Here is a 25,065-nt window from a genome sequence, read left to right as displayed (position 1 = left end):
TTCACTTGTCCTTTGTTCTTAAACGGTTTCAGTTTCTGATTTAATTCTGATCGCCTTTTTCCTTCCATCATTATTTGGCAACAAGTTACTTATCAAAACTATGATTAGTTAACAATTTTTATATTCTATCTGCATCAAACATTTAATGATATTTAACTGAGGGAGGGAGAGAGGAAGAAAACAATTGATAATTAATTTCCACTTCTATTTTCTTCATGCGTTATAACTCCTTTGTACTGAACAACGACCAGCACAGATTACATCTTTTCGTCATGTAAACAATTCAATTGATTATAATTAATTCAATCAAGCAATTAGGCTTCACTCTCTCTCTCTCTCTTACCACAAAACAATATTAAACCTTCAATGCTAGATGATTGATTAACTATTACAACTTGCAAAAAATTATTGGAAATTATATATATATAAATTGAGAAGCAAAAAAAAACCACAATTAACTCCAACAATCAATCTCCCAAATTACTAGTTTTCCCTTTAAGTTTGCAAAATGCAGATTAACTCATATTCTTTGTCAAATAATTTTGAATGTTCATCAACAAACAATTAAAACATTCTAATTCTAATTAAATTAAATTGTGTCATTACTTTTTCTCCAATAATAATAGAAAAATGATTAATCATACAATCAAATACAAAAATTAATTCGAAAAAAAAAACAAAATGTGCACCAATCAATTTCCACCTTTTTGTTCAGCAAATTAATTAGTTTTTAAAGCGAATTAATTATCACCAAGTGATTAAAAATATTACCCATATGGTAGATAAACTGAGAGAAGTAAAAAAAAAATACAATTAGAAAAAAATCGATAATCAAGATTCCCAATAAAAGGTAAGAAAAAGACTAAACCCTACGAAGTAAGATATTAGAACAGTTCGAATTTGTTACCAAGAAAAAGAAGAGAAAAATTAGTAAATTCGAAAATTATCTCAATCGAATCAATTATTTATATTGGAAGGAAAAAGGATTATCGAGGAAAAGAAGATTATCCAAAAGGAATAAGAAGAAGAGATGAAATTCTCAGCTGAACATTTGATCCATGGAATCGTGAAAATCGCAAGAAGATTTTCCTGTTTCTCTGTTCGAGTTGAAACCATTGATTTAATTTCGCGACGACTCATTTGATTGTAACTCGTTTCAAATTAAAATCAATCTTTAATTTTTTTGTTCTTCTCTTCTCTCATTTCTATTTGTTTCTTTTTTCTTTATCTAAAACAAATTCTATTTTTCTTTCATCTTAATGTTTCAAGGGAAGTTCATTTTTTAATTGTTCGTAATTATGGCCGCGAATGAGCCTGATAATACTCTCCATCCAATTGCTGCTCTAATAGACGAATCTCGAAGTGAAGATGTAAAGGTAAGATCGTCAATGTTATTTTCTCTCTTATGCTTCTCAAAGTCTCTCTTTCTCTTCTTTCTTTTCTCTCTTTCTTTCCCTTCACTTCTCCTTACTTTTTCCTCTCTCTCTCTCTCTCTCTCACATCTTCATATAATTTTCTTCATCCTCATCCTCTTCTCCTTCATCTTTAAATACATTTACATGTAAATACACAACATCTAATCTCTTGTTCATTTGTAAATCTCCATCATGTTTATTTCTTTAATTTTTCATTTTCCATCTTCCATATTATCTCATCTTCCTCTATGTTTCTCTCTCTCTCTCTCTCTCTCTTTCTCATTAGGCTTTCTCATCAATACCCACATCACATGAAGAGTGTTTAGCTGAACGCAAATGGTGGTGTTTCCTATTGTCCAGTATATTCACTTTTCTCGCTGGACTTTTCATAATATTAATTTTCAGAGCTTTCGCCTTCCTCTGTTCTGGGCCCAGTTCTCAGGCTCAACAGCTTCAGGCCAATGGTAAACCAAAAGTTTCCCTTACTGGTCAACCAGCGGCCACAAATTCACTGCCCGCCAACAATAACATTACCTCAAATGTACCTCAAAGCCCATTTAATCAAAAAGGTGGAGACCGGTCAAGGTTCACAGATCAAAATGGTCAACAACCAGGTAAATACAGCAAAAGAAAAGTTAATTTAACCTCACCAATCAATAATATTCAACCATTTATCAGAAAATGGCAACAGTTATAATCCATTATTATAAATGTTAACCACCCAATTCCTTGTATAATATCATTCACATAATTAATTTCATTTTCATGGTGTGTAGTTAATGAACCTGCAATTTTGACAATTTACCTTAATCATATTGATGACCATCATGAAATCAAACCTTAATCCAAGCTACTTTAATACACATTCACACCTACAAATCATTAGCTTAATATTATTTACCCTAATCAAGTCTGATTAGTTAATCTTACCCTGCAATCTATCTGATATTATGTAACAATTTAATCAATCAATTTGCTTTCCTTTTTTCAGTTAATATACAAATGAACACTTTTCCCCCCATTCTCATTGATAATTAACCTTAAATACTATTTCTTAATTGTTATTGATATTATTTTCATTTACACACAATCAGAATTGGGCTGGGTAACGGAAGCTAAAGACTGGGCTGGTGAACTAATTTCCGGTCAATCAGCAACAGGAAGGATTCTTGTAAGTTTCATATTCAATATTAACACCTAATAATTAAGATGATCAATCCACCATTCAGTTAATTGTTGTCATCTATTAACATTATTATCAGTGAGCATCAAATATTCATTGATCAATTTGAACCAGAAAAAAACCTTTAATCAACTGTTGAATTTGATTGGAAATTTTTTTCTCTCTACTTCACAATCAACCTGATTAATTGATTGTTCCCTTATAATCAACTGAATAGATATAAATTCCTTGTACACTTTTACCATTCAATTGATTACTTTGAACATCTAACTGGTTGATTATTTCATGTTCTGTCATGATTATTATCACAAGAACCACTCCTTTCACTCCTCTAGGTACAACTAACTACCCAAAAAATAACACTAATTGTCTTGGTAAATATCATATTATCATCAGAACCCATTAATAAATATTATTTATAATATATTCATAGGTAGATATATAATATTATCCAATTTCAATTCCTCCCATTTACCAAACTCCCACCACAATCATAGTAAAAGATGATAATGTGATTACTTGATAGGAACCGAGAAAAATAGATCACTAATCCACCTAATTGTATTCAATTTCCTTAATCAACTTACTATCATGATGATGATTATTATAATTATCCGTTTGCTTATCCATTTCCCTCCCACTCTCATTGATATTGAAGGAAAAATCTGAAAGGAAACGGAAATAAAATCTAACACGAGAGACAAACAAACAGTTTTCACACTAATTATAATTCAACAATGATGATGATACATGAACAGATTATCATGTTAAGAATGAATTCTTTGTCTAAAAGTTCAGTTTATCATCTCTTCTCATGATGATGATGATGATGATGGAAACTCCTACAGAACTTGTTGTTATCTTTTTCTTTCTTTTTTTTTCCTTTACGATTGTTACTTCCTTTTCCTGTTGATCAATAACCTTATCACTTCCCTCAATTGGACATGAATAATATATTATGACAATTAATCAATAATTGATAATCATTATCAATGAATTCATCATCAATTCAATAAATTGATTCAAATTTCATTCAAGTTAATAAAACCATCAATATGATTTCGTAAATGTAATTAATGGGACAAATTGATTAACCAATTATCAATTAACTTGATCAGTCTAATCAATTAACTGTTTATTTTGATCATCTAATTATGCAAATACTTTTATAATCAACTGATTATCAATGTTGTTGTTGTTGTTGTTTTTTCAATCTAATTTCAGGTTGTTTTAGTTTTCCTATTATCAATTGCATCACTAATTATTTATTTCATTGATGCATCAAGGTAAGTCTTTAATAATGATTAATTTAATTATCAATAAAATCATCCTCATCCCTCATCATCATCTTTAGCATCCTCCTAATCATCATCCTCATCCCTTACAACCACACCTTGAACAATACTAATTTAGATGTTAATTATTATTTACTTTAATATCGATATTTAATTTATATAATACATTAACTAACATGTTGATCGTAATCAAATAATCCCAATCGATGATTAACTTAATTAACTTACAATAGAAACACCATAATTGTAACACAATCACAATCAATATAAACTTTCCAATCTTAATCATTAACCAACAATGTTAAATAATCTCAATCATCACAATCATTTCTCTAATATAAATCTTTCCTTTTCCTTCCGGTTTATCATCTTTATCCTCCATTATCACCACATATGATTATCATCCTACACACTCTCTCATCCACAATCCAATCGTAATTAATTAACCTAAACAATTAAATGTCCAATACTAGAACCGGCCCAGGCAATGGAATAGGGTAAGAATAACAATCTACAATTTATCATATAAACACATCTCATCCTTTTCATTAGTTTCATCCTCATCTTCATCCTCATCATTATCTAACATAACCCATTATTATCATCATCCCATCATCATCATCTTCATCTTCATCTTCATCTTCATCTTGAAAATGTTCAATGAGAGAATGAAAAAAAAAGAGTGAGAAGAAAATGAGAAAAAGACAATCTCATTTACAGCCAACTAATTCCTTGACATCATCATGATCCAGAATCTTTATAATCTAATATTCATCATGTTCATGATGATGATGATGATTTTTACCATTTCTATTACAGAGATAATGTGGAAAAATGCCAAAGTTGGAGTGAAAATCATACTCAACAAATTGACCTCGCATTGAATATCTTTTTCATGGTTTATTTCTTCATAAGGGTAATCAATTAAATCAATTAATTGTTGTCGCAATCAAATCTAAAAATAGTCGATAACCTTTTGCTTAATATTAACAATATCCTTTTTCCACTGATAACCTTTTCCATTCATTGTTTGTTTTACTTTATTATTATTTGGTTCTCATTCTCGATGATGCTAATTGTTAATTTCACTTGCATTTACCGTTATTTTTAGTTCGTGGCTGCTTCTGATAAACTTTGGTTCATGTTGGAATTGTACTCATTTGTTGATTACTTCACAATCCCGCCTTCCTTTGTATCAATTTATCTGGATCGGACATGGATTGGTGAGTATCTCATTTCAATTCTCAGTTTATTATCGTTGTTGTTTTCTCATCATCAATCTAATACTTACATGGAAACTTAATCCAGTTTGTATTTCTATTTAATTAACACTAATTTTTTTGCTTCTAAACTTATATAAGTCTCTCTCTCTCTCTCTCTGCTTTTGTCATAACGATTGATTGTTGACAATTAATTGTTATTCTTTCTTTTTCCATTTACTTTTTTTCTTTTCTCTCTTCAGGTCTTCGATTTCTTCGAGCTCTTCGATTAATGTCCATTCCAGATATTCTTCAATATTTAAATGTTCTTAAAACATCGTCTTCTATTAGACTTGCCCAATTAATCTCAATTGTGATCTCAGTTTGGTTAACAGCAGCCGGAATTATTCATTTGGTAAATTAAACATTTAAACAATTAACTAATTCGCTTAATTACTCACTCTCTCTCTCTCTCTCTCTCTCTCTCTCTCTCTGTTTTCCTTTCAAATAATATTTTAGCTTGAAAATTCTGGTGATCCATTTGATTTTAAGCCTCAACATACAATTTCCTATTGGGAATGTGTTTATTTCTTAATTGTTACCATGTCCACCGTAAGTGCTTTACTCTGGTCAGCAATTAAATTAAATCATATTAATCAATTTGCTTTTTTACTCTTTAAAATCAATTTCAGGTTGGATATGGTGACATTTATTGTCAAACTATGATTGGCAGAGCTTTCATCGTACTATTTATCCTCGTTGGTTTGGTAAGTAAATTGATTACTAACAATTAATATAATTCACAATTAATTGTGACCTATTTGCTATTGAATTCACAATTAGTTGGTACCTTAAATTGTTGTTGTATTAACAATAATAATGAAAATCTTATTGTGATTATGTTGTTTCATTTACTCAATTTGTTTTTCTTTACTTTTTTTTCATTATTTTATTTTTTTTTAATCATTGATTAACTATCAACAATTATTGTTTTCTTTTCCAGGATAATTAAGGTTGAGGAAAGAAATTAGATTAATTAATCAATCAGCTGGTTTTCTCCTGTGCTTTGATTTACTGTATATTCAACGATAATTAAGCTCTCCTATTCCCATTTTGATTAATTTCACAAATTGAAACAATCTAATTGTTCATGATAATTAGTGGCAATCATTTTCCAATCTATAACAATTAGATTAGATTGATTATTAAATCAAGCAATTTATTTACATCATGTAAACATTATTATCAACAAATTACCTATGTAAATATTGGACACGACAATTGTTTTGACCTCTGGTCAAGACCTTCAATCAACAAATGTAAATTATTTGATTGATTGTTGGATTGAATGTCAATTATAATGCTTAAATCTATCACAATTAAGCCAACAATTAACCTCCTAATTTATTAATATCTCCATAAGTAACTCGGCATAAAAGTTAATTAAGATAAATATGATTACCAATGATTGATTGTCTCTCATTTGTTAATCACTGGTTAACTTGATTATCAATCAAACTATCAAATCAAATCAATTGCGTTGATAATTTTTTTTTGTTTCTCAATAATTGATTATCTTAATATCTTTAATATGTAACTTAAGAAGAAGAGGAAACAATTAACTTAAACAAAGAATTTAATTTTAATTATATTACCAAAACAAATGAAAATTATATTAATCAAATCAACTAATTAGACTAATTGATTGGTATTACAAAGGCAACACAATTAAAGGAATAGAGAAAAACAATTGAACCAATTGATTTGAGAATTTGATATTATCCTTATTATCAATGGATTGATGATTAGTTTTGCTGATGATTAAGTAAACAATTGAAGTACATTGATTGTTTAACAATTCCATATATACAATGTAATATTTATGTTGATTGTTAATCATAATAAACACAATCAAAATAATCATCAGAATGGTAAATATTATCATGTATCGATCAGAACAATTTATTTTTCATCATAAATGATTACTGATCATTCAGTTAATTCTGAAAGTTTCCCTTTGTTATTATCATTTTTTGGTTGTTTCTTAATTGTATCCAAGTGTTAATATTTATCATCATGATTAAGTAGCAATTTATTGGCCTTTTATCATGAAGATAATTGAGTTTCCATCAGGATAAATATCATGGAAATGAGGATTTCCAGTCGATTCTGATAATTTCCAATAGATTAACTTTTCAAATCTAATTGTGTTATTTTTTCCTGCATTTTGTTTTTAATTGTTAACAAGTCTAATTGTCTCTTTATTGTTATTGATCAGTTGGTCTCTTTTGTATCCATGAAAATTATTTTTAATTATCTCAAATTGCCAAAGGATTTAAAAAATTGATTCCTCGCTTTTAATTCATTCAATTTACTTGCCAATGTTTTCTGGTTGCTTAGCAAAAGCAAATCAACTTTCAATTGTTTTACTTTTTGTTATAAGTTCTGACCATTGGTCAAGAGCAATCATATTAATACAAAAAGCAACAAAGTGTAAACTGAAACTCAACTCAAACCATAAATGATTGAGAAAAATTTACAAAATTTGCTCTACTTTTTTTTATGCTTCTTGTGTAGTTAAGGTTGAGTTTCATTCACTTTCATGAGCTCATGTTAATTATGATTGAGATTATTCATTTTCTTGGTTCAATGAGATAATCAAATGATGATTGGTGGTATTCACTAATGAAAAAGTAATCAATTTTTACTGGGAGTGAATATTATCAATCAGTGTTAGCCTATTACTGGAAAATCTGATGAAATATGAATCTTATCATCATTTCAGTCTATTTATTTTGACCTTTATCCTATTAATGGTCAAATCGGTCATTAAAATAATCATCTTTTGGATAATAATAACATGCAAAGAAAAGATACAAGAAGAAAAGGATGAGGAAGATGAAGATGAAGAAGACAACAAATGATGAGGTGAAGATAAAATTCTGGTGACTGACCTAGAAACTTTTTCTCCTCTCTCTCTCTCTCTCTCTCTCTCTCTCTCTATTCTTTCAGCATCCCCTGTGTTTCCCCTGTAATAATCAATAAAAAAAGAGATACATCCAAACGAATCTGGTTTCACTTGAATGAACTTTCTTGTTGTTGAATATTAGAGCATCTTCTCAGGGAAGAAAAAAAATCTTCTCCAAAATATATCACATCAATTCTACTTCCTCATCTTCCTTTTCCTCTTATTTTTCAAATCTTCTTTTATGCAACCATCTTCTTCATCAACTTTTCTTTGTTGAGATAATTTTCTCTCCACTCAGTCATATACCTACTCTCTATTTTTCCATATCACTTTCATATTTTCACTCTAATTGTACCAACTCATGATTCAATTCATGAGATTTCACATTCATCCAATCGTACGATGATATTATCATTATTATGCATACAAGTATCCAATGCATAAATGATAATCATCATCTCTTAAATTCAATTTTCTCCTGCTAAATATATTTATCATTTACAATCATGATGATCAGTTGAATGATGAAATTTTATTCATTTGTATGAATAAAAAACAAACACAAGCACATACACAAAGCAAAATCCTAAATGACACTTTTTCTTAGCTACTTTTTTGTCCATCTTGATATAAAAATATATTTACCGTTATGTATATACTTCGTAGGCTGTTTTTGCTTCTTGGATCCCTGAAATAACTGAACTGGTGGGCCAACCCAATAAATATGCTGGCAATTATCACACAAATCCTTCCAAAAAGTATGTCCAAAACTTTTGCTTTCCTCACCTTGTTGACCCCAATGTCCACTCACATCCACATCCACACACACATACACACAAACCACTGACCACCAGCTGATCCTCCATCACTCGATCAACAACAAACACAATAAATAAATCAGAATATTTATATTTATCAGGCTCATCGAATACTAAATGTACAAAATATATTATCATTTGCACTTCAATTATATTTATTCAAGAATTTTGGTTATTTCTTAATTACCTAATTACCTGTTCCTGCTTCCTTAATTAACTTGACCAACACTCTTATCCCAACGTGATTGCCTTGCAAACAACAACAACACCAAGTTACTTAATCTTTTCCAATCTCTTTGGCTTTTACACTCAATATGCTTTTCGATTTACAATTTTCCACTTCGAAACTTTCAGCTTTGGCCTATTCATTTCATTCATTCTCGTATTTCACTTCTGAATTGATCATGTTTCCTGATCAGAATTTCTAGTTCTTATTATATACTATTATCTCTCTCACACAATTGAAATCCATAACTCTGATTCTCTGAAAGCGAAAATTTTTCCAAAGTATTTTACACGAAAAAGAAGAAAAAATGTTCTCTTTTCAATTTCTCTCTCTCTCTCTCTCTCTCTCTCTCTCTCTCTTCACTTTCTTTATTATCATTTGTCTTCCTCATCTTTCAGAATCATCTTAAGAAAATATCATGAATAATGTTTCATTTTTATTAGATTTTTTTCTTCTTCCACCTCATCCACTTCCTATTTCCGTTTTAGTTACAATATTAATGCTTATCAATAGAAACCAATCAATCAAATTGATTTGCCTTCTTTTCATCCTCATCCTTTTATCCCTTATTATCATCAAATCCCATTGATAGAGATGAAAATTTATCTCTCTTTCTCTCTCTCAGTTTTAATCCCAATTCATTTCTACATTTAAATCGTATCTTATTAGTTAATTGTTACGATTTCTTGGTCCTTAATAACAAAAATCTCTCAAATTCATCTCCTGTAAATATAATTATCGATTAATTTTCTCTCAATATCTTCATCTCTTGTTTGCTAATTGTTTGCTTCTAATTGAAAATTTAAATTTCTACTACAAAACTAATAACAATTAACTTTCATTATCCTTTTTTTTCATTCTAATTATTAAACAATATTCATATATGATTAACTTTATATATTAATATTTCAATATATTTCTAATATTATAATTGAAACTGACTGGAACAATTTAAAACCCTAATTCCAATATTTACAAATCTAAATTTTAACCTCTATTATTATAACAATTAACAATTATAATCTTATGTATATTGCTACTAAATGATAACAATATAAATATTACATTGTAATTAACATCTAACAACATTGAATCCAGAATATTAATCAGCAACAATTAACTCCAACAAACACACACACAAATTGACTAAATATTCATTATCAAGTTAATTACCCAACAATTACAGAATCTCGAAGCAAAGGAGACAATGATTACAGCTTAATTATCATCGAAAATCATGATCATCATTAATTATCGATATTTTTCGTATTCTTTTCAATTAATCTGATTGTAATAATTTAATTTTCTTTTCGATTTTTATTTTTATTTTCTTCTTTCATTATTGATTCGTTTATAAAGAGATATTATTTTCTCGTTCTCATTGAACTTTTTTCCGTTTTTTATTTTATTTTATTTTCTTCTTCTGAACCTTTCATGCGAAAATCGAATTTGTATAAATAATTTTCAATTCTATTCTCAATTTCATCTTTGACTTTTTACTTTTATCATGTTCTCAATTCTGACCAATCAACCTTTCCTTTCTTCCCTCTTCTTCTTATGGTCACTAGGCTGTATTTGCGTCTTGTATTCCTGAAATTATTGATCTTATTGGGTCCCGATCAAAGTATGGAGGAACCTTCAAATCGGAGCGTAGAAGGTCTGAGACTCACCCACCCCCACCCTCTCACCCAACCTCTGACCTCTACTCCCCACAAACATGTCTATGTACCTGTGTTTTGAATCACATACAGAAAGAGCGATGTCCAAAGTGACCGCTAACCTTAAACCCGCTTTCACTTATTATCATTTTTATTATCTATTACCTGTTGACCTGCAACTTGACCCTTTCGAGAAATAAAAACAAAACAAAACAAATTACTCAGGTATTGTGATGATACATGTAATGTTCACCTTGACCTAGAAAAAAAAGAAACATAAATCAATCATAATTGTTAACCTTGTGTGTGTTGGTTTTTTTATTATCATTGTTTGTGATTAATTGCTACTTAATTGTTATGACTATTTGCTAAATCCTTGATCATCCAATTGATGGTTTTGTCTTTAATTTTATCAACTACTCAAGAAGCTTGATTATTTTTTCACCTTTTCCACTGTTAATTGTCAATATATCACCTTGATTTAATCTCTTCTCACCTTAATCTTACCTTTAATCTACATCCTTAGATGTGTATAAACATTACTATTGATGTTAAGCCAATTAGTTGATTCTCTCTCTCTCACCTTATGGATAAAATTTGGGTGTGGTGTTTGATAGATTTACCTTTTTCGATTGACAATTAACTTGATGATGATTACAATTTAATTCCTAGTTGATCAGATGATTACTATTTACCGTTAATTGATCTAATAGTTTGTATTTGGTGTTAATAATCATAAACAAGAAAACTTGTATCAACTGTTAGGTGATGAAAAACAGATTAACCGTTTTAATTGTGATTAAATTGAAAACTAAATTGTTCCTTGCAAATGATTACAATGTTTTTCATTGACTTTCTTTCAATACAATCTAATTATATTTTCTCATCATCAACAATTAATAGTATTAATATATTTACTTTATCAGTCTTGAATTAATTTCCTTTCAATTGTTATTGATTTTATATCGACATTGATTTACTTTGATTGATATTAATCAGAAAATTTTAATTCTCATCTTGATTTATGTTCATTTCAGTGTTAATTCATTTGTTAGTATTTTTAATTGTTTACACATCAAGTTGTTGATTGAGTTTTATGTTTGTTAATTTAGTTTGTTTTTCATCAAAATGAGATATTAGTTGAATTTGATTGATCTAATTAATTATTTTTCCAAGTTCCAATTTAAATCAATCAATCAATCAATCAAAATTGAATTGTTTATCACACTCTGAGTAAATTTAGTTCCATTCGGTGTTAAAATGAAACTTAAATTAATCTAATTATCAAGCTATTAAATAATCATCAATTGAGATACTTTTTTTCTGTAAATTCTGATAAAAGTTCAATGATAAGTTGACATTTCCACCTTATCCTCGTCACCAACCTTATCCTTTTGTGATTGTAAGTCAATATCCTTTATGTGTAAATTGCTGATATGTGATAATAATTGCATCCAAATTGTTGTTAATTGCATTTTAATCATAATCAAATAAAAAGTATTTGAAGTGCAAAATATAATATATATCAAATGTCATCTCATGTTAATGATAATTTTATCATCATCAACATGACAAACATGATAACCTGATATTTATTTTTTCCCCTTCCACCATTTACCCAAAAGTCCATTTACCTTAACTAATCAATCGATATTATTGAAAATTATTAACATTTAATTCTTAATTGTTGTTAAATTGTTATCATTTTATAGACATATTGTTGTCTGTGGACATATTACCTATGAGAGTGTCAGCCATTTTCTTAAAGATTTTCTTCATGAAGATCGAGAAGATGTTGACGTTGAGGTTGTATTTTTACACCGAAAACCACCCGACCTGGAATTAGAAGGTAAAACCCAATTAAGAATCAATTGATCACTTTGATTAACTAATTGTTCTTGTGACTTTCTTTCTCTCTCTCTCTCTCTCTCTTTAAAGGTCTAATCAAACGCCATTTTACAACAGTTGAATTTTTTCAAGGTTCTGTCATGAATCCCATTGATTTACAACGAGTAAAGGTAAAATGATTTATATGAATATTTTTTTCTTCACCTGTAGAAATGATTAATTGTTGAACGATAATTAACTTTAATTGAATAGGTTCATGATGCCGATGCTTGTCTTGTATTAGCAAATAAATATTGCCAAGATCCGGATGCAGAAGACGCTGCAAATATAATGAGAGTTATTTCAATTAAAAATTATAGTGATGATATTAGGGTAAGTTAATTGTCCACCTAATGAGACTGTCTAACAATTCAATCAATAAATAATCAGTAAATCATAAATGACAGAATTGATTAGATTGGAAGAAAAAAAAATAATAATAATTTTCAAATACAATACAAAACTTGATTCATTGATCGTTTCTCTATTGTTGGTATGATATTATTATGATAATATTTTACACTTTCCTCATCCTCTCAGAGTCACACAATTAACTAATCGTGATCACAATTACCTAATGGTTAAGATTGCTTCAAGAAAATGATAATAATAGCTAAAGTTACACTTTAAGTTGATAAAAGTTCATTCTCATGGCTCGAATCCAGCAATAAACAATGAATCTCGAACCTCGAATCTAGAACTTTTTTGTTTCTCTCTTTCTCTTCTCGAACCTTTTTAATGTTATTATATGGGTTAACATAAATTCACCCAACAAACCATTAGATTGTAGTGTAATTGTAATTTTTTGTTTACTCTTATTTTCTGGTTTCGCTTAATCTTTTACCTTTGATTAGATTCTTGACCCTTGGTCATTACTTGATGGAAAATTATCTTTCCAAGCAACTTGACCAATCCATTGATTTGATAAATTGATTGACTACGTGTGATAAGATCCATTGATTGTCGTGTGTATATAGTTTACTATCCATTGATTATATTATTTACTGTCCACCACACTTAATAACATTCATTAGTTGATAATAATGATAATATTAAACTTGATTACCTTTGATAAAATGTCATCGATCAGCAGAAAACAAAAAGTTAATCATGTTGTAGTTTCTTTTCATTTTGATTATCACCTTGATTCAATTGTTGTATTGATATTTTTACATTGCCATTGTAAATGATTGAATATGTATTTAAATTGATTTTCAGTCTATTGATTGATTAACTTTCCTCTTTAATTGCAGGTTATTATTCAATTAATGCAATATCACAATAAAGCCTATCTTTTGAATATACCCTCTTGGAATTGGCGGAGAGGTGATGATGTTATTTGTGTTAGTGAACTTAAATTAGGTGAGATTTAATTGTTTCATTTAATTGATCATCTTGATGATGAAAATTTTCTCAGTATTCTTACAACAATTAACTGATTGGATCCTTGGTCTTTTCTAGGTTTTATCGCCCAATCTTGTTTAGCTCCTGGTTTTAGTACCATGATGGCTAATCTATTTGCTATGAGATCATATAAGACGGTAAATGTTTTGATTGTAAATTTTGATTCAACTAATCGTTTCACTAATTTAATTGTGATCTTTAATCATCTCCAGTCCCCTGATATGCCCTCATGGCAAAACTATTATCAATGTGGTACAGGGATGGAAATGTATACAGAGAATCTGAGTCAATCTTTCATTGGAATGACTTTTGCTCAAGCCTCTGAATTGTGTTTCATTAAGTTAAAGTTACTTTTATTGGCTATTGAAGTTGGAAGTGAAGGTAAAATGAATTGACCACTGGTCACTTTTATATATATATTGAAATATTAAGGTGGAAATGATTTTCTAATTGGTTCTTCCTATCGATTTCCTTTGATATCTTAAAGATGGAGGTGCATCCATTGTGATCAATCCTAAAGGCAATCATCGGATTCAAAGTACAACTCAAGGTTTTTTTATAGCCCAAAGTGCTGATGAAGTTAAAAGGTAATTAACAGAGCAATCAACTAATCAATTTAACCATTGAATTACTTTTAATTGTTCATATTTAATCTAAACTTTCAGGGCTCTTTGGTATTGTAAAGTTTGCCATGAGGATGTTAAAGATGAAAAGATGATCAAAAAGTGTAAATGTAAAAATCGTAAGTATTTTTCAACATTTAATCTTAATAGTGATTAACTAATTCTAAAAATTATCCTACTAATTAATTAGTTAAGAAATTAATTGTATCTTAAATTAATTGTTTTTCTAAAAATCAGACTAATAGGATTAGTTTCTAGTTATATTAATAATTAGTGTTGATTGTTTCCAATGGTGTAAAGTGTGAGTAGGAAATTTTTTTTCAGGTAATTGGAAACTTTACAATTTAGTTAATCCAATCTAAATCATTATCTAATTTGATTGTTAATCTTATTCATAAATATATCAATCAATAAGTTAATTTAGGTCATGAGGATGTGTTAATATTGAAACTTTTTAGTTTCATCTTAAAGTTATAACGATTACAAGATTAACCTTAAATTTAATTCACTAACTGTGATGATTGATTATTGATTTGGTTGATTATCTTTAACTATTAATAGTTATTGAGGAAAATTTTGATCATAATGATCAAGGAAAAGGTTGTTAAATCATTGATTATTTGAGTTTCTTTGATAATATCATGAAATCATGATGGTTGGAGATTTTGTTTTTCTTTGCTTTTTGAATTGTAAATTGAGAAAAATCAACTTGAAATGACTTATTGAAATGGTTAATTCAGTTGGAATGAAATAAACATGATAAACAAATCAAATGAAATAATATGATTGGTGAAAGTTTTCAAATGCTGATGATAATAAAATGGTGATGATGATAATATAAGAGGAGAGGAACAGCAAAAAAGAGGATCGATAAATTGAGATGATGATAAATTCAGAGGGTATTCCAAGTGTTTCATCATTTTACTACTTATACTTTATTATATTCAATCTGGAGATAAAATTCTGAATATAACCCAGAATTTGAACCGAGAACTGAAACTTTCCCCTTGAAACCAATCAATAAGTCAACCAGATTATTTCACCTCTTCTTCCGCCACCCTCACCTTACCCTCTCCCTTGTTTCATCATCTTCCTCCTCCATCTCCACCCTCATGAATCATGTGAAGTTTTTTCCACCTCCCACTCAACCAATTCCCTCCTAATGATAACAATCAATTCCCTGATACTAATCATCAACTTCTAGCTCATTTTCATACTCTCAGTTTCCTCATTGTTTTTCATTTTTATTAATTGTTAGATTCAAATTTTCACAATTTCCCTTAATTGTTAAGAGAAATTTTCTCAATTCCATCCCATACAAATTTCATGATAATCATGATACTTTTGTTTATAATCATCATGTTCAATATCATCTGATTAATTATCTTGTTCATTATTTATTCAAATTTATCTATTGATTAATCAATAATTATAAACAGTTAATTGTTACCCTGATGATTATTTTGATTAACCAAGTAAAATAAACAAACAATTCAAGTTGTTTTTTTTGTGTTTTAAATCATAATTTTGTATTGAAGTTCAATTGATTATGAAAATTCATTATAATCATTGATGATCATGATGAATCCATGGTAACTCTGAATGATAATTTTCTGATCAGGTTTTGATTCATAACTAATTAGACCAAGATAACTAATTAACTTTTCCATATGTTGTTATCAACAATTGGAAATCATTTTCTATTGACTTAACAACAACAATCAAATTGCTATCATTTGATTTTCTCAATGTTAATTCTCATGATCAGGTTAGTATTTAACGCACTGATAATCATGGATATCATGATGATGATTATGATACGGAAATGTCAGGTTAGGTTTCCATGATAACTTGAACAATCAGAGAAATACAATCATCTAAATCTTTAATCATCACAATTTAACAATCGATTGTGTGTGTTCATATTAATGTAAATGATGAACTGGGAGACAAATCGTTTACTTAGAGTAAACATAATTTACTTTGAAACTTTTCCATTCCCATTTCTATTCTGATTCTGAGCATGAGAATTAGTTGAAATTTCGTAATTGAATCATTTTCAAGTCTAATTTTATATTCGAAAGGAAAGAAAATTCAAATTTACATAATTAATAGACGAAAATGAAGAAAAGCTAAAGAAGAGGAAGAAAAAAAGTTCCAAGAACTTTTTTTCACCATTTCTTTTCATGGATCCACTTTGTTTTCCCTGAGTAAATTTAATTGCATCTGAATCATGGGTTTCCAACTGAACCATTACATTAAAAACTGTCTCCATGTTAAATGAACCCGATATAATAGGATGTTGGCTTATATATATTTCAACTTGCAACTATTTTTACCGTTACTTTTTTATCACTTTCTCCTTTTTCTTTAACCTTTTCAAATTTTGATTTAACTTTTTCTCTGTCACAATTATCAGAATAATAATATTAAATATATATTTTTACTCTCGTCATAATAGTAATCAGATTGGTTAATGTTTTCCAAATTGCTTCAGGTTAACTTTGATTGAAGTTTAAGTTGACCATTTTCACTGGAATCAAATTGAACATTTCTTAGATTTCGAGGATTAGGTTAATTGAATCATGACTTGGATCGAGAGAAAATGTTTCATCAGATTATTAGAGATAAACTTGATTCCAATGGTATTCGAGTTGAATTTCGAGTCCATTTATCAAAATGTTTCATCAATTTAAATGTTATCAACTTGAGGCTTGTTAACTTTTGGTTTGTGTCGATTAATTTACTTTTTTATTTCAACCAGAATTCTGGTCTTTCGTATTGAATTTCATTCATTACATTATCCTTGTTATTCATTTGTCTCACTAACTATCTCATTCTCTCTCTCTCAAGTTGCCCCACCCTTGATTGTCTTGTTACTGTCTAGTTATTTATTGTTGTTTTCGAGTAAAACAGTTGAGCATTTCATTTCTAATTCAGGGAATACGATAAAATCCATGTAAAAGCTAATAACTAATGTAACTGAACAGACTCTCCAGTAGATTGTGTAACCAGAAGAGGAGGATGAGAGAGAGAGAGAGACTCGAATCATCAGGAAATAAAGTCGCTGACAAAGAGGAAAAAAACAATAAAGTAAATTGTGGGTGAAGTTCTGGTAGGAGACAATCAATTTCCATCATGATTCTGATGCAATGATCTGAAACATGATGAGCCAATTGATTGATTATATTCATCTTTTCTCGTCATCTATTGTCTCTTTATCCCTCATCACCCCTTTCACCCATTCAAATCCTTGATCATCATATTGATCTAATTGATAACTTTGATTTGGATTAATCATCCTTATGATCACTTCCATGTTTCAGAATTGATTGAAATTTCAACCACCATGAACCAATATTTTCTGTGTCCATTCAACTTATTTTAGTTTTTATTTAAATCCAAACAAAAATCGATAATCAATCAAATCAATTAGTTGAACATCTTTGTAATTAAAATCCACATTTCAATTGATTCTACTCACTAATTGTCATGTTAAACTTATAATTGTCATCTCTTGCTAATCCAATTTAATTGAATAATCTTCTATCGATATTGAAACTCAAATTGACGATTAACTAATTGTTGTGATCCTCTGCTAATTACACAGTTTTTTTTATTGTATTATTTAACTTTGTTTTCATCGCAATTAAAAAAATCACTTGATCACTTTCAATAATCACCATTACACTAATCACTAATCACTAATCACTTTGCACTAATTACACTCACAATTAAATGACACAATCACTAGTTAATCACAATTGTCTTTTGTCACTTATCAATTTTTCACCTTGTTTGTTTACATACAATATGCTTAATGAAGGACAATTAACAATTTAATTATCACACTTGAAAATGAATATAAAACTAACATATAACAATTAACAATTTCTTTCTTCCAATCACAATCTTAATCAACGATTAACACACAACCTGATTAACTAATTTAGTTGGAGCAATATTCAAAAAAGGCGTGAGAGTTGTTCAAGCAGTTAGTAATAATCCAACCAGGCAAAGTATGAATCAAGACTCAACTAATTAAATTTAATTGTTGTAACAAAAAAACAAACAAACGAAACTACAATTTGCACGTTGTTTAATTGACGTTTTGTTGACAATCAACTCGTTGATTCCTTTAATTTAATTGATTGAGAAATTGATTCCCTGTGATCAGCTTTTGTCGTCATTGTGGTTAATATAACTGATTTATTAATAATAATTTGATTTTCTAATCAACAATTAAAAATTGTCAAGACTTGATCGTTGATTTAAATTGCATGATTATATCGAGTGTGATTAAGGAAATCATTTTCATCTTTGATTATCAGGTTATGTTTGATTATTGTCTGTTAATTGTTATACATGATGAAAAATCGTTGTTGATTGTTGATACTTAATTGCTGATACGAGCTCTTAATCAATTTAATCACCATAACAATCAATTGTTTTTTATGCTTGTCTTTTGGATGTTAATTGTTTGATTGTAATTGTTGTATATGAATATCAATCCCTTTACCCTTGATCAACAATCAGTGTTGATTTACTTTAATTGTCGTGATTGCATCTTTATCTAAATCCGAATCAAATTTAATTGCTGACACATTTAAATCAATTGAAAAGGCTTCACATTACTCAGCATCTTAATCATTACAATTAATAAATCATATTATTTTTTTTATTTGTGTGGAAACAAATTGTTGTCATTAAATTGTTGTTTATAATATAATTTGCATTTCTTTGATTAACTTAATCGTCTAAATAATGATAATCATTAACAATATCTTATTATTAACAATTAATAACTCATATCATAGTAATCATAATATAATTAACTAAAGGTGTGTAACAATTTAATAGCAAGTCAAATAAATTAAACCAATATATTGGCTAGAAGTTAATTAGATTAATCAAAATAGTGAAAATCTTAAATGATCAACATTATTGATTTTTGATTTACTGATTCAGTTTTCCTTAATCATCATAACCTTTAGGCAATTGGTCAACAATCAACTGACCATCAAAACAACACACACCCTCAAGTTAAATATATTATCATTATTATCATATAAAACTAATAATAATAAAAATAATAATAAATTGTTGACCATTAAAATAACAGTAAACATTTCTGGCTGTCACCTTAATTGTTGTTGACAATATTAAATTGTTATGCTTTAAACCATTTTTATAATATATTAAATTTTATGTCCAACAATTTAATTTAAAACCTTTTATTTGATTTGCAATTTTCTGGCTGCTATTAATATCTGTCAACTTAATTTTAAATTGTTGCTCTCAATTTGCTTACAATTATATTGTCTAAATCATGAATATAATATAAATCTAATTTAACTTATTCTAATTTTGTTGATTGTTGAAAGTTCCAAAACAATTAACTAATCACTTCGATGCAGCAATTAACAAATTTGTCTCTTTTTCTCATTCTTTTCCCATTTCTTTTCCCGCTTTTCGCTTTTTGAACCTTTGAACCTACGAATTGATATTATCCTTTCCCGACAATCGACATTATCAATAGTAGAAAGTGGCCTCAACCCTAACGCTCATGGAAATCTAACCGATGGTAATCTAACCCGAAATCCATCGATGAATTTACTTCCAACTCACACTCCACCCGAGATTCCTAAACGAGCTAAATTGCGAGGTACACAATTAATTGTCCACTTAATTGTCTCCAACAATTACGAACAATTCATTTTGTTAATTGTGACAATTTTTCATTTCTCATTTCATTTTGAGTTCCAATTATTTTCGGTTTATTATTATTTTGCTTTTCTCCATTCGTTTAATTTTATTTGATCATTTTTCTCATTTATTAATATCTTTTCAATTCTGTTTCCATGATTATTATTTGATTATTTTTCTTCATTGATTCATTGAACCTCTCGAGTAATTTATTCAATTGTTATTAACTTTTTATCTTGTTCTCTTTTGTTATTGTTTATATTTTTCTCCCTGAAAAAAAAATAATGAAACTTATTCAGGTGATCATTCAGGAGATCCAACCGAAAGTAGTAAGTTGTAGTAGTTTTAATGAATATTAGTTCAATTGTTTCAATAGTGATTATTGATTTTTCTTTGTTTCCGTCATGATAATTAATCGTTTCTTTTGTCAATTAATTTAATAGCTCATTTGATTCCACCTTCATCAAGTTCTGGGGGACGACGAGCAGCTCGTAATGGTAAGACATTGACCATGACCTCGCCCTCTCAACCTCCCACTTCCTCATCGAATCGGAATCAGTCCAATGCCTCCGGAACCGGAACTTCAACAAATCAACAATCTAAACCATTTAAAGATGTTCATTTAGCCTATGAGGTTAAAAAGTTAATGTAAGTGTCAAGTTGTCCATCTGAGTTGGCCAGTTGAATGGTTAACCTTTTTGTTCATTACGATTAATAGGCCAGCGACTCGTCCTGGTGGTGATGTCGCCAGTGGAACCACAGCTCATGGTTCAGTTCCAAGTGCAGGTTTTATTGATACGAAAGATTTTGACTTCGATAAAACTGAAATGAAATACGATTCAACGGGAATGTTTCACTGGTGTCCAGCTCGACCAGTTGAAGAGTGTATTCTTGTAAGTAGTCAACTCATCTCGATCAGTTGAATAAAGGTCAATATTTGAAATCAAATTTCCTCTCTCATGATCTTATTTAGGATCGTAATCAAGCGGCAATGACGGTTTTAAATGGTCATGTTGTTGTTTGTCTATTCGCTGATCCCGATTCACCTTTAATTGGACTTCGTAATCTTGTTATGCCTTTAAGAGCGTCCAACTTTCATTATCATGAATTGAAACACGTGGTCATCGTGTCCAATGTTGAATATTTGAGACGGGAATGGAAAATGTTACAAAATTTACCCAAAATAAGTGTACTCAATGGGTCACCCCTTTCACGAGCTGACCTAAGAGCGGTCAACATTAACCTTTGTGATATGTGTGTCATCCTTTCAGCTAAAATCCCCTCTTCCGATGACCCAACTTTGGCTGATAAGGAGGCCATTCTAGCGAGCCTTAATATTAAAGCGATGACCTTTGACGATACCATTGGTGTTATCCAAGGCACCAATGGAACCGGCCTGGGTAATGCAAACACTGCGGCTCCACCATTAGTAATCCAACGACGGGGATCAGTTTATGGGTCCAATGTACCCTTAATAACGGAGCTTACCAATGATGCCAATGTTCAATTTTTAGATCAAGATGATGACGATGATCCCGACACTGAGCTTTACATAACTCAACCTTTTGCCTGTGGTACTGCATTCGCAGTCTCAGTACTTGATTCCCTAATGTCGACAACCTATTTTAATGCCAATGCATTGACACTTATCCGATCCCTTATAACCGGTGGAGCGACACCAGAGCTCGAACTTATCCTTGCCGAAGGTGCCGGTCTTCGAGGTGGATATTCAACGGATGAAACACTCAGAAATCGTGATAGATGTCGAGTGGGTCAAATATCTCTCTTCGATGGACCATTAGCCCAACACGGGGTAAGAAACTCTCTCTCTCTCTCTCTCTCTCTTGCTCTAATTTTAATTGACAATCAATTGATAATCTTACAGGAGGGAGGTAAATATAGTGATCTTTTTGTCAACGCACTCCGACAATTCGGGATGCTTTGTATTGGTGTTTATCGTTATCGTGATACAATAGGAACCGAAGCTTCATCTAAACGTTACGTGATCACCAATCCTCCCATGGAGTTTATTTTAATGCCTTCAGATATGGTGAGTGTTAAACAATTAACTTGATCATCTTCTTGAAATCTAATCCAATCTGACAATTTTATACACACATGCAGGTATTTGTTTTAATGCAATTTGATCCAGGCCACGAATATTTTAAAGCTGAACGAGGAGTTCAACCTCGAGGAGGGGTCAACACGAGCCTTGGCCCTGGACCTGACCACGGACTGACCACAACAACAACCAATACTACCGGCAGTCAACCGCCATCTTGACAAATACTTTGTAGCGCACTAACGGATGGACCTTATTCATTCATATAATTTTAAGAGAGACAATCAACTTTTCTGTTAATTAGTCACTTCGAGAATTGAGAATTTGATTTGTGTAATTAAATCAAATCACCGACCAAAAAAAACATTTATATAAATAACTTTATCGATACCAAATCAAAATTTTGTCATCTAATTTTTAACTGTTTCATTTTCTTAATTACAACAACAATCAAACAATCAAACAATTAATCAAACCTCAAATATTTAAATATCAATTTTAATTGTCCTCTTTTTTAATCATAATAACTTACAATCCATAATATAAATTGAGTCATATCTTTGTTTTTTTCCTATTGTTGTTGATTAATTAATCAAGATGAACAGTTAATTATCTCACTCGATAACACTAATTAACTCACTGACACTCTCTCTTTATTATATGAAATGATTTAACAATCAAATCCCTGTTTATTGTGATAATTAAAACACCGAATCAAACAAAAAAAAAGTAAACAGGGAAATGACAATTAACCAAATAACAACTACGGTCCATTCATTATTGCGCTACGCTGATATAACCACTTGACCATCATCATCACCTCAAATCCCAACAATTAACTTTGTTAATTAATTTTTAAAGAACCAAATCAATTCCTAAATTGTTAATTTTTTCACATTCTTTTATCTATGGTTAGTGTTGTTGATGGTTCCTCTTTTTTTCATCTGTTTATTTGTGTTAATTTTTTTGTTTCACTTGCAATCTAATTTATCAAAATAAAAGATATTACATTGGCAAGGAATTAATTATTTTCTTCTCATTATTATTTTCAAAGTCTGCAATCAAATTGAAAATAAACAGTTAATTTTCATTCGTATCTGGCTAATTGTCGTGATTTGTTTTTGATGATTGACCTTCAATATCTCACAGCGTTGGATGTAATTTTTGGAATCAGTTTGAGAGACAATCAACAGTTGGTGTTGTCCGTTGTTAGGTCAGTTTTAGAATGGTCAAGAAATGAAGATGGCGATTCAGATAGTTTATTACATAGTTGATAACATTTCGTCGTCTAAGGGTTGATTTGGAACAGTTGATCTGTGATGAAAATAGGAATAAGAATAAGATGAAAGAATTGTTATCGTTTCAAAAATTAGGTGATTTTAAGAGAGGGAAACTTACAGCGCTTGGATTACATTGAAACTCGGCCTGTATCTGGCCTGATTAATCGCTGCTGCTTCTCGCCATTCTTGACGAACTGTTTTCCACTGGCAAAGATTGGCTTCTAAGAGACATTCACGAGTCAATTCCGTCATGCAGTTAATTGATTCATCGATTATTTCGATGCAGGGATCTTTTTTTACGGTACTAGATTTAGGTAAACGTAAATCAATTTCCTCTCCCAATTCATCCAGTGGTAACGGATCTGGATTTGGTAATATGTATAAACCAGTTGGTTTTTCTGGTCCTCCAAAATCTGAAGTTTCCACCTCGCTGACACCTGATTGATCTTCCTCAACATTACTTTGGTCACTTGATGCATCATTATTACGAGCCCAAGCTCGACAAATGGGATAAAGTGGAGGATCTGAATCAATATATTTGGAGCAAAATTCCGATAGATCCACAGTACGATCAAATAATTTTAAAATGAACATGGAAGATTTTGAGTAGTCATCTTCTCTGGTTCTTTTTCGAGTCCTAAAAGAATAAAACAAACAGAAAGAGGTTAGATAGAAGGTTAAATTCTACAGGTGGAAATAGGAATAAGTTAGAAATTGAAAGTTAGACACAATGAAGAGCTAAAGAGAATAGAACTAAGCAAACAGACTTGAAGATAAATACGAGAGAGCGGCAATTGCATTACAGGTCTTTTATATTTGCTACTTACTTTCTTGGACCTCGAGATCTTTTAGACTTAACAGGCGAGCTTAATCCGTTCGGTTCTTCATCGAAATAATCTTCATCAAATGTTTCTTCTCCTCTGGCAATACTGTCCAATATATTATCCAATTTTGATCGAGCGGTAGTCAAATCATCTTCTTTTGCTGAAAACCTATTAGATGTTGAGTGAATCCGTGATGATCTGCCAGAGACTCTTTTCCGTGCTGATCGATCAAGAGCAGATCGCTCCGAGAATTCCTGAGACATGATAACCACTCAATGGAATCAAATTCACTAACAAAACCACAAATTGGAAAAAAAACAATTAGATTAAACTGATTAATCAACTAAAACAAAAATTTCCAACAAAAACCAGAAAATTATTTTCAAATTCTGATCCATTCAAAGACCAAAACAAAGCTACAAATAGATGCTCGAAAACAACGCCATCTACCGTCGACTGAGAGAGTTTTTATTCTTTTTTTTAATTGATTGGGAAAAGAAAATGGAAAAGTTTAATT

The 25,065-nt window shown here is 29.8% G+C and overlaps 2 protein-coding genes across 3 annotated transcripts; one reads left to right on the top strand and one right to left on the bottom strand.

The window, feature by feature from the left end:
* Positions 1–1,162: 1,162 nt before the first annotated feature.
* On the top strand, positions 1,163–23,465 carry LOC128389850 (calcium-activated potassium channel slowpoke-like). 2 transcript variants are annotated; one of them, XM_053349491.1, is made up of 27 exons: positions 1,163–1,376; positions 1,702–2,029; positions 2,510–2,586; positions 3,823–3,884; positions 4,367–4,390; positions 4,713–4,809; positions 5,005–5,116; positions 5,356–5,507; positions 5,612–5,704; positions 5,785–5,859; positions 10,673–10,761; positions 12,475–12,611; positions 12,701–12,780; positions 12,863–12,982; positions 13,903–14,011; positions 14,111–14,190; positions 14,266–14,434; positions 14,541–14,640; positions 14,719–14,795; positions 18,630–18,695; positions 20,216–20,341; positions 20,682–20,711; positions 20,826–21,030; positions 21,101–21,275; positions 21,356–22,195; positions 22,268–22,432; positions 22,507–23,465. In XM_053349491.1, exons 1-27 carry the CDS (start codon positions 1,299–1,301, stop codon positions 22,663–22,665), a joined length of 3,825 nt encoding a protein of 1,274 aa, XP_053205466.1. In that variant the 5' UTR covers positions 1,163–1,298; the 3' UTR covers positions 22,666–23,465. The 2 variants fall into 2 exon arrangements, with proteins under 2 accessions (XP_053205466.1, XP_053205465.1); XM_053349490.1 differs by lacking the exon at positions 10,673–10,761 and adding an exon at positions 8,727–8,818.
* LOC128389857 (protein lin-37 homolog) lies at positions 23,466–24,949 on the bottom strand. Its single transcript, XM_053349499.1, has 3 exons — positions 24,552–24,949; positions 23,843–24,361; positions 23,466–23,758 (listed from the first exon to the last, which is right to left on the bottom strand). The coding sequence occupies exons 1-3, from the start codon at positions 24,809–24,811 to the stop codon at positions 23,707–23,709; spliced, it is 831 nt and encodes a 276-aa protein (XP_053205474.1). The 5' UTR covers positions 24,812–24,949; the 3' UTR covers positions 23,466–23,706.
* Between the last annotated feature and the right edge of the window lie 116 nt (positions 24,950–25,065).

Source organism: Panonychus citri, unplaced genomic scaffold, assembly GCF_014898815.1.
Source record: "Panonychus citri isolate SS breed McGregor unplaced genomic scaffold, ASM1489881v1 Contig00111, whole genome shotgun sequence".
NCBI lineage: Eukaryota > Metazoa > Arthropoda > Arachnida > Trombidiformes > Tetranychidae > Panonychus > Panonychus citri.
The sequence above is the reverse complement of the archived record's forward strand: the minus strand, read 5'-3'. Positions and strand labels throughout refer to the sequence as shown.